This window comes from Prosopis cineraria, unplaced genomic scaffold (genome assembly GCF_029017545.1).
Source record: "Prosopis cineraria cultivar Desert tree isolate PC_DT_omini unplaced genomic scaffold, ASM2901754v1 PC1391, whole genome shotgun sequence".
NCBI classification, from domain to species: Eukaryota; Viridiplantae; Streptophyta; class Magnoliopsida; order Fabales; family Fabaceae; genus Prosopis; species Prosopis cineraria.
The window spans coordinates 22,211-32,487 of NW_026556716.1; the positions used below are offsets into that span (position 1 = coordinate 22,211).

General features: G+C 36.3%; 2 protein-coding genes across 2 annotated transcripts; both read left to right on the top strand.

Annotated features, from left to right (window-relative positions):
* Positions 1–764: 764 nt before the first annotated feature.
* LOC129300019 (probable cysteine protease RD19D) lies at positions 765–2,371 on the top strand. Its single transcript, XM_054938538.1, has 4 exons — positions 765–1,229; positions 1,480–1,599; positions 1,692–1,935; positions 2,025–2,371. Exons 1-4 carry the CDS (start codon positions 765–767, stop codon positions 2,321–2,323), a joined length of 1,128 nt encoding a protein of 375 aa, XP_054794513.1. The 3' UTR covers positions 2,324–2,371.
* A 998-nt stretch (positions 2,372–3,369) lies between these two features.
* On the top strand, positions 3,370–9,486 carry LOC129300018 (serine carboxypeptidase-like). The gene is given in 10 exon segments (XM_054938537.1): positions 3,370–3,764; positions 4,144–4,312; positions 7,255–7,374; positions 7,459–7,602; positions 7,676–7,829; positions 7,940–8,028; positions 8,521–8,683; positions 8,686–8,778; positions 8,893–9,026; positions 9,219–9,486. Coding segments are annotated over 10 exon segments (1,527 nt in total). The 5' UTR covers positions 3,370–3,432; the 3' UTR covers positions 9,348–9,486.
* The last annotated feature ends 791 nt before the right edge of the window (positions 9,487–10,277 follow it).

Genomic DNA, 10,277 nt, shown 5'->3' on the forward strand with positions numbered 1-10,277 from the left:
AACAATAGAATTTTTCACAACCCCTTTAACCCATATAAAAAATTTAAAATAATCGATGTAAAAAGGCATTCCCACACTAATATTATATATGTGTGTGTGTATTTGTCCCGTAAGATCTTCACCGAGAGACAAGAGTCTGTTCCTTTTTGATATAAGATCCCAACAAAGTTTCGTAATATAATAATATGACTTATTATTTTCTAACAATTTTTATTGAAAATATATATAAAATACATGAAAATATATATATATATATATATATAAATATATATAAAGTATAATTCAGTACATTATCCGCACTGAAGCATAAACATTTTCTTTTTTGTTATACAAACATAAATATTTTCTACTATATATTATATTACATAATCTCGGAGAGGCGTGGCGTTATTACTTTTGCCCTTAAATCATTGCCATCATTTGGCCTTGCATTTACATTTTGTGCATTTGACAAACTAAATTACAAGAATTAGTGACATGGAGTGTATGTTTTGCCGAGTTTTCAATAATAAAAATCTCCATATTTCTCCACTGTCCACGTGTTGCTTTGCATGTTAAGCAGTATCATCTGCCACCTCCACTATATGCTTCTGCAACCTTCCCAAACTCACCTCCATTTACATTAATACCCTCGATGCTAATCCAGATCACTACGTCCTCATCTGAGGTCAAATGTGTCATTTCACATCCACGAGAATCTCCCTTTAAGCCCAGGAAACCCAAGCTGAAGATTTGCCATTGCATGCACAACAGCACAAGGAGATATGGTGAATCCAGGCCTAGATCTCAAGCGCAGGGCACCTGCTTCCATCTTCCTCTTCGCTCTCACGCTGTCCGCGTTGCTCCTCGGAGGTGAAGGGAAGCTCAGTCTCACAGACAAGGATATTATCGGCGCCGAGAATAAGTTCCGAATTTTCATGGAAACTTACGAGAAGAGTTACTCCAGCAGAGAGGAGTACCTCCACCGCCTCAGGATTTTCGCCGACAATTTGATCAGAGCGGCGGAGCACCAGGCCCTAGACCCGACAGCGGTTCACGGCGTCACGCCCTTCTCTGATCTGTCGCCAGAGGAGTTCGAGCAGCTTTATACCGGTCTCAAAAGCGGATCTGGGATCAATGGGATCACCGATGGCCAAACCCGCGGTGAAGCACCGCCCTTGGATGTTGAAGATCTTCCGGAGAGCTTTGACTGGAGAGAAAAAGGGGCTGTTACTGAAGTTAAGATGCAGGTAAAGCAAAATATTTACTACATATATATATATATATATATATTTAAATTAGGTGTTCTATTTTATCCGAGTTGCTATATGCTGAATAATTACACACATGTATACACCTTTATATATATATATATATATATAAATTTTCTGAACTAGACTGAGCATCACTCAGGAGGAGAAATTAAAACATACACTAGGTAAGTCATAGAGAAGATTCAGAAGTGATACATCATCGCCATAATATATCTACTCGGTGCAGGGTGCATGTGGATCATGCTGGGCTTTCAGCACAACAGGAGCTTTAGAAGGAGCCAATTTTATTGCAACCGGGAAGCTTCTGAGTCTGAGTGAACAGCAGCTTGTAGACTGTGACAACAAGGTGGGTGTGTGCGTGTGTGGGAACACGATCGAGATCATAAAAAAGCCATGCATGGTGCTGATTATATTTGTTGATGTCATGTATATACATAGTGTGACATAAGAGACAAGACAGAGTGCGACCAAGGGTGCAGAGGAGGTCTGATGACAAATGCGTATAGCTACTTGATGGAGGCAGGTGGGTTGGAAGAAGAGAGTTCTTATCCCTACACTGGAAGACAAGGCCAATGCAAGTTCGATCCACACAAAGTAGCCGTCAGAGTCTCCAACTTCACCAACATCCCCATGGACGAGTCCCAAATCGCCGCTTACTTAGTCCATCACGGCCCTCTTTCCAGTAAGCCTCATACTCGTTTCATATCTGGCGGACAAAGGAATATTTGTATATGGATGATGATGATAGTAAATCGATTGATGATTGTGCAGTGGGAATAAATTCAGTGTTCATGCAAACATACATAGGGGGAGTGTCGTGCCCTCTTATATGCAGCAGGAGAAGGTTGAACCACGGGGTGTTGCTGGTTGGGTATGGAGCCAAAGGGTTCTCTATTCTGAGACTGAAGAACAAGCCGTATTGGATCATCAAGAATTCATGGGGCAAAAAATGGGGCGAGCACGGTTATTACCGGCTGTGCCGCGGCCACGCCATGTGCGGCGTCAACACCATGGTCTCCGCCGCAATGGTCCCTCATATCCACCCTACTCAATCTCATTCTTCCTATTAGCTTGAACGCAGGTCTTAGTTTATAGTCAGGTTTTTTAGGCATGTACGTGTGCAGGGCCGTTTCCTTTTATATATTATATATAGCTGGCTATAGTTGGCAGTTTATTACGATTGAGATCTGTTTTAAGTTTTCTGTGACATAAATATGTACCAAAAGAATACAGATTTTTTCTAGATTAAGATCTTGCCAAGTGACACAGAGAAGAGGTGCGTACTTGAAAATTGGCGCTGAGCACCTGTTAGGTTAACTATTGGTATGATTAGTAGGATGAATCCTATTGAGTGTAAAAGATGGTATATATGAAGAAACTGCACGAAACGTTAATTATACTTTTTCCAATTTGCTCGGAAGCGTAGATATGTCTAAAACCATTAGGCCCAAGAAATATTCAACGTAGGATTAAAATAATTACACAAAAAATATTTATAAATAATCATCCTTCTTATTGTATAGGATTGGGATTATTCAATTATTAGTTTGTAATTTGTTGGCCAAGAAAATTAGTTTGTAATTTAAGTTCTATTATTTATAATCGAGTCTTTATCATTAAAATATTTTGCTGCGTATTTGAATTAATCATGCATTATTATCTACTATTATAACTTTTTATTAACATAGATTATTCATATTTAAAATATTGAAATGATATATATGTGTGTGTGTGTGATCTGTTACATTAATAAATCAATTTTAACAAAATAGTGACACGATTTTCATATACTAGAGATGTCTGAACTTAATTAAAAATTTTAAATTATAAAAAAAAACATTCAATAGTAAAAATATAGTAATTTTCAAATATTTCTGGTGGCAAAAACAGAGGTAAGAAATGTCAACTTGTTTTTTTTTATTGTAATAAAATAAAATAGAAGCAGCTATTAACTGAAAAAGCAATGTCCCTATCGACCGTCGTGGCCCACACCCTGAACTTACGTGACGTGGCTCTTTCACTCCCAGGGGAAGTGCGAACACACGAACACTCTCCCACCCTCGCTCTTTATATGTATATATATATATATATATATATATATGTATGTATATGTACATGCCCTCAAAGGACTCGTTTCTCTAGAGTCTAGACGAAACCCTACGCAACAAATCAGGCCATAATGGGGCTCTCTTCGTCAATCTTCGTCTCTTCGCTTCTTGTGTTCCTTTTATCCTTTTCACCATCATCGTCTGCGAAGATACGCGATGATCTTCGCCAGGTGCAGTCCGATTTTCCGTCGGTTCAGGCGAAGAAGCTCATCAGACAGCTCAATTTGGCCCCTGATGTGGATGTCAACATCGTGCGCAGTGGGAATTCTTCGGTCGAAGCCAAGAAGATCGTTGAGAGGCCCCTCAGATTCCCCAATTTAGTGGCTTCTGAGTCTGGGGTTTCTGTTGAGGACTTGGGTCATCATGCTGGCTATTACACGATTGAGCATTCTCATGCAGCTAAGTATGGTTTTTATTCTTTTTTATCGGATGATTGCAGATTATTGTACGCATGTTGGGCTGGAATGTGTAAATTTGGCTATCGTTTTTCCCCATTTTATTGTTTAAACTAGAAAATGCCCGGTAGGATGCAGGGGATTGAATGAAAAAATATTGTGAAAAAGTGATAAAGAAATAATTGAATTAAAAACAAGCAATTGTGGTCCCATGGCACTCTTAAAATCACTGTTGCAGGAACGGTGAATTTTTTTTTTTTTTTCATATTTTACTATAGAATTAGAGTAGATGATCAGGATATTCTTGTCGCAAAGCAAGAAAACTTTTTTATCTTTTTTATCCTTTGTATATTGTTTTTATTTCTAACTGTGAGTTGTATCTGGCAGGATGTTCTACTTCTTCTTTGAATCTCGCAACAGCAAGCGGGATCCTTTTGTGCTTTGGTTAACTGGAGGACCTGGGTGTAGCAGTGAATTGGCGATGTTTTATGAAAATGGCCCTTTCAAAATTGCTGACAACATGTCCCTTTTGTGGAACGAGTATGGTTGGGACCAGGTATTTTTTATTTTCTGAGTTATTGTGCTTGAATTATCCTTCTTTTGGAGTCCTTGTATTGTATGCATTGTGCTTGTGCTGGGTTAAGGGTATGGGCATGAATTATGTGAATTCAAGTTTTTCTCCCTGTATATCAATGTGCCCCCCCCCCCACACACACACAATTTGTTTTATATATATAACAAGCTAGAAGAAAGCAAGCTTCTCTATTTAAAAGCCGTGGCAAATAGAAAAACGTCTTTTTTTTTTTTGGGTATTACCATCTTATTGAATGAAGCGTTGAAGTTACTATGAGATTATTGCATCGATGCTTTGCAGTCAATCAGAGGAACTTAAAACAAACTGACAATTGATTGAACTTATTTTTTATGCATGCTTTTAGCTGGAAGGAGTGACTAGGTGAGTGTAAGTAACAGCTTATTATCTGTGGTGCACCTTCAGCTGGAAGGAGTGATATGGTCCTCTTATGAGGAGAAGTTAAGAAAGTTATGAGTGAAACTTGTTTTAAAGTATTTGAAGAGTTTTACAAGGGTTTTGGGACAAAGAATGGAAAACAAAAATTTATAAGATCCTTAAAGAGTAGGGAAAGAAAATTAAGAAATTTAGAACAGGTACTATGTATGAAAGATGAAGAAGGAAGAGTTTTGATTACATATGGTTATATTAAATGCAGATGGGAGACCTACTTTTATAAAATTTTCAATGATGGAGGGGGTTTGTCTAGCAACTTAAAGGATTTAGTAACTCATGAATGAGAATAGAATTTGTCATTCTATCAAAGGATGTGCGAAAATGAGGTAAAGGAAGCTATTAAGAAAATGACAAATGGTACAACTAATGGATCTAATTGTATTTCTATTGAATTATGAAAATGTGTAGGTGATGAGAGGGTGCGGTGGCTAAGTTATTTAATGAGATTTTACGGTCCAAAAAAAATGCCTTACGAAGAGAGGAGAAGCTCCTTAGTTCCTATTTACGTTTAGAATTATGTAAATTATCGAGGGATTAGATTTATGAGTCATACAATGAAATTGTGAGAAAGAGTGATTTGGCATGCTTTGAGATTGGAGATTGATATTTTTGAGAATTAAGTTGGCTTTATGTAGGGAAGGGCGACTACAGAAGCAATTTATCTATTAAGGGGATTAATAGAAAAGTATCAAAGTGAAGGTAAAGATTTATACATGATTTTCATTGATTTGGGAAAAACTTGTGACCATGTATTGAGAGAAGTACTTTGGAAAGTTTAAGAAAAGAAAGGAGTCTGGGTTGCCTATATTAGAGCCATACAAGATATGTATGAAGGGGCAACAATTAGTATAAAAACATTTGATGGTAAAACAAAGGACTTTCCTTTAAGGACTGAACTACATCAGGGATTATCTTGGAGCCCTTATTTGTTTAATCTAGTACTAGATATTTTGACTTAGGATGTTTGAGAAGAAATCTTTTAGTACGTGTTTTTGGCGGATGATATAGTTCTTATTGTGGAGATAAAAAAAGAGATTAGCTACAAATTTGAGTTACGGAGGAGGATTTTAGAATCGAAGGGTTTTCGCCTGAGTAAGAGTAAGACGGAATATTTACATTGTAATTTTAATAAGATGTTAGTCAATAGTAATTTAGAGGTGAGATTGAGAGATAAGATTATACCTCAAGTAAAAAAGTTTAGATATTTGAAAATTATTATTCAATATGTTTGGGAAATTAATGAGGATGTTGTATATAGGATACAAATGAGGTGGTATAATTGAAGAAAGGGTAAAGGAGTTATTTGTAATTGAAAAGCATCTAATAAACTTAAAGGAAAGTTTTATTGAGTTGCTATAAGACTAGTTATGTTATGTGGCTGTAAGTATTGTGCTTTAAAGGTATAAGAAAAGCATAAAGTTAGAATGGTAGAGATGAGAATGTTGAGACGGATGTGCGAGCATACACAAAAAGATAAAAATCGAAATGAGTGTATACAAAAAAAAGTAGGCGTGACATCTATTGAGGGGGAAATAGTAGGAAATCATTTGAGATAATTTGGATATATACAAAGAAGGCTATAGGAGGCATCGGTGAAGAGATTGAAATTGATAGTCATGAATTCTATAAACAGAGGTAGAGGATGACCAAAAAAAATATTTATGAAAATTAGAACGAGTTCTTTTAATTAATAATATTTCTAAAAACTTGATTGATAATCAAGTGCAATGGTGTTGTGTAATTTATGTAGCCAGTCCCGCGTAGTGGGAGAAGGCTTGTTGTTGCTATTGTATGAATTTGATTTCTAGCATTGCTTCTTTCATAAGAATTTTATTTTCTTATATTTTAGATTGGAACTCATCTGTAATATATAATTTAAAAAAAGCTAATTATACATAATTCTTTGAATTTCAGGTTATGTCAGATAACCTTTCTAATGTCTAAAAATTCTATAATAGACCCCCATTAACTCTTATATTCCTGCAATTAATTCATTTCAATGATATAATATATTATAACAGAAGGTTATCTGCATATGACTTAAGGTTTTAAAGGGGGTTATTTACGCATCACCCAAAATTTGGAGGGGCTATCTAGACAAAAAGAAGAAGAAGTTTAAGGGGTCTATAACATATTATGATTCGTTAGTAAAATAATGAAATAATTGACAATAGGGGGAGTTTACACAAATTTGATAGTTTAGGAGGTTTTTTTGCCAAGATTTGAGGGTCAAGGGGTTTATTTGTATATAGTCTTAAATTTATGGGAGTTTTGTATAGTTTAACCTTAAAAGATCGTTTAGTCATTTTTGTCTATGGAGATGGTAGTTTCGTGAAGTGTCTTTGAAAGTAAGAAGATTTGATAGATATTTTCACTGGAATAACCGTGTCAAGTAGCAACTTCATTCTGTGGTGCTCTTTTTTCTGCTTAATTTATGTACTGAAGCTAACACGTTCCTTGGTGATATGCAGGTTTCGAACCTTCTGTATGTTGACCAACCAATTGGAACCGGCTTTAGTTACAGCAGTGATAAGCGTGACATTCGGCATAATGAAGAGGGTGTTAGCAATGACCTTTATGACTTTTTGCAGGTTCTTGTATTTGCTGTAAATGTTAGTTTTTTACTTGGCCAAGTCATACCAATGTTATATTGACTCCCCTTTGCAAAATTGCAGGCCTTCTTTGCCAAGCATCCCCAATTTCAAGATAATGAATTTTACATTACGGGTGAATCCTATGCAGGGCACTATATTCCTGCTCTTGCAGCTCGAGTCCATAAGGGAAACAAGGCTAAAGAAGGAATTCATATAAATCTGAAGGTTTGTCACATAACCCTTCAAATTAAATTGAAAGGTATAATAACCTGCTCATCTTATATACTTGGTTTAACAGGGATTTGCCATTGGTAATGGGCTTACTGATCCAGCAATTCAGTATCAAGCCTATCCAGATTATGCACTAGACATGGGCATAATTGAGAAAGCTACTCATGACCGCCTCAACAAGGTGCTGGTTCCTGCCTGTGAATTGGGAATCAAGCTATGTGGTAATTTTTGTGTGACGTTATCCCCTTCTCTTATCTTTATGAACATTGACTTCCCTGTCATGATTGTGTTTTTAGAGTCTTCTCGTTAATACTTCTCTTAATCCTTTCAGGCACTGATGGCACAGTCTCATGCTTGGCTTCATATTTTGTTTGTAATGTCATATTCAGTGACATCATGTTACATGCTGGTGATGCAAATGTGAGTAAAAATTACTCTCCTTTCTGTGTGGTTGATATGCCTGTGATGTTTAACTTAAGGAGTCAATAATACTGACTGTCTCTAAAGAAGCATAAGTTCGCCGGCAGGGGCTAAAGAATAACTATCAATGAACTTAAACCCCCTTGAATGAAAGTGCATTGAGCATGATGCATTAGCAAAACACAGGCACCCTATGTGTTGTGCTGAAATTTACATAAGAATGAAACCAGCAAAGCAAAAACTCTGAGATTTGACCTATTTTTGCAAAAAAGCTCAAAAATGTCGAAGAATCACTCAACGAAAAATTTTATTTGTTGAGAAATATCTTGAATAATATTATCATCCTTTATTAGAATTAGGGGATTTAGTTTTTAAGTTCTTGAATTGCCAGAGCCCAAAATGCAATTTTTTCTCCTTTGGCAACTAGATTCTGATGTGTTGAAGGACCATGGGCAAATTCAAAATTTTAACCAGCATTTATTTATACTGCAGTACTATGACATCAGAAAGAAATGCGTGGGAAGTCTTTGCTATGATTTTTCAAAGATGGAGAAATTTCTGAATCTAGAATCTGTTCGGAATGCTCTAGGGGTTGGGGATATTGGTTTTGTGTCTTGTAGCCCAACAGTTTATCAGGCTATGATCATGGATTGGATGAGAATCTTGAAGCTGGTATTCCTGCTCTACTTGAGGATGGAATCAATTTGCTTATTTACGCTGGAGAGTACGATCTTATATGCAATTGGCTGGGTACCTAACCAATCAGAGCTTATTTCAAATTTTTTATCTGCTCGGAAGTTTAATATTTCACATTTAAGAGCATGAATGATGGACATGGCCTGTGGGCATTATTTCAATGAGCAGGTAACTCGAGATGGGTTCATGCCATGGAATGGTCTGGTCAGAAAGAGTTTGTAGCCTCAACTGAAGTTTCATTTGTTGTTGATGGCTCAGAAGCTGGATTGTTGAAGAGTCATGGACCTTTAAGTTTCCTCAAGGTTTGTCATTCCTTCATTTCTCTTTCACGCACCCGTTTGAGGTGTGATGATAATAATAATAGTCTTAAATACAAAGTATTGCATGTGCTGTGGAAATATCTACTTGATTGCTCTACAGTTGTTGCACGTTGATGGAAAATACTGATTCAGTTGGCATATTATGCGTTACCAAAAAAAAAAAAAAACAAACAGGTTCGTGATGCGGGTCACATGGTTCCAATGGATCAGCCTAAGGCTTCATTAGAGATGCTGAAGAGGTGGACTCAGGGAACCCTTTCCGAAGCTGGTGCTCATCTGGGAAAATTGGTTGCGGAGATGTGATATCTTTTGTTGCCTCATTAGTCTTAGCAAAAAGGTATAGAAGCAATGAAACAAAAAGCAAATGTTGGGACTGATTAGTATGTGCAATAAGTAATACATGTATATATGATACTTGTATTATGTAATATCGGAGTTTTCATATCCAAAGTACTCTTTGCTAGTTTAGATAATAGTGGAACCTTACACAGAATATGGTAAGCTTATGTGTCATACAGAAAAAACTTGGATTTTTCATGCCCAAAAAACACACTTTACTGAGATCTTGAAAAATGATTAAGTCTTTAGTCTTGGTAACTTTTTTTTTTTTTTACCAAACTTTAGTCTTGATAACTAGTGTGTTATGAAGGAAAAACACAGAAAATACATAAATTTTCCAAAAATATATTAAATAAATGATATGCCCATAAAATAGATAACTCAATAAGAAGAAATAATTATTATATGATACAAATGAGAGAAATATTATCTGAGTTCTTCTTTTTTGTTTTTTTGGCTCAGTCAGGGCTCTTCATTCCTCTTTATTTGAGTTTGCTCCGGGTTTCTTTGTGATAATCCTTTAGTAAGGAATGGGTTACTCGCTTCGGTTGTTTTGTTATTTTCCTTTCTCTAGTTATATTTCCTACTTTCAGGTGTGTGATGTTTTGTTTTTGCTTTTCGGGTGGTTTTCTGTTGTTGAAGCTTCCCTTGCCTTTAGGCTTTTGGGTTCATGTAACTGATTCTTGGCTTCTCGCCATTTTATTGAGAACCATTGGTTCTCCTTTTTGTGCCTTTATGGTACCTTGTGCATGGAGGCACTTGTGAAGGTGGTGCTCATCAGACTTTGTAGATGGTGGGCTGTTGAAGATGGCTCTCCTCTAATGCTTGTAATCTTCATCCCTCCTAGTTACACTTTGCTTTTGCTGGAGTTCACATTAATAGGTTGTTTTTGTT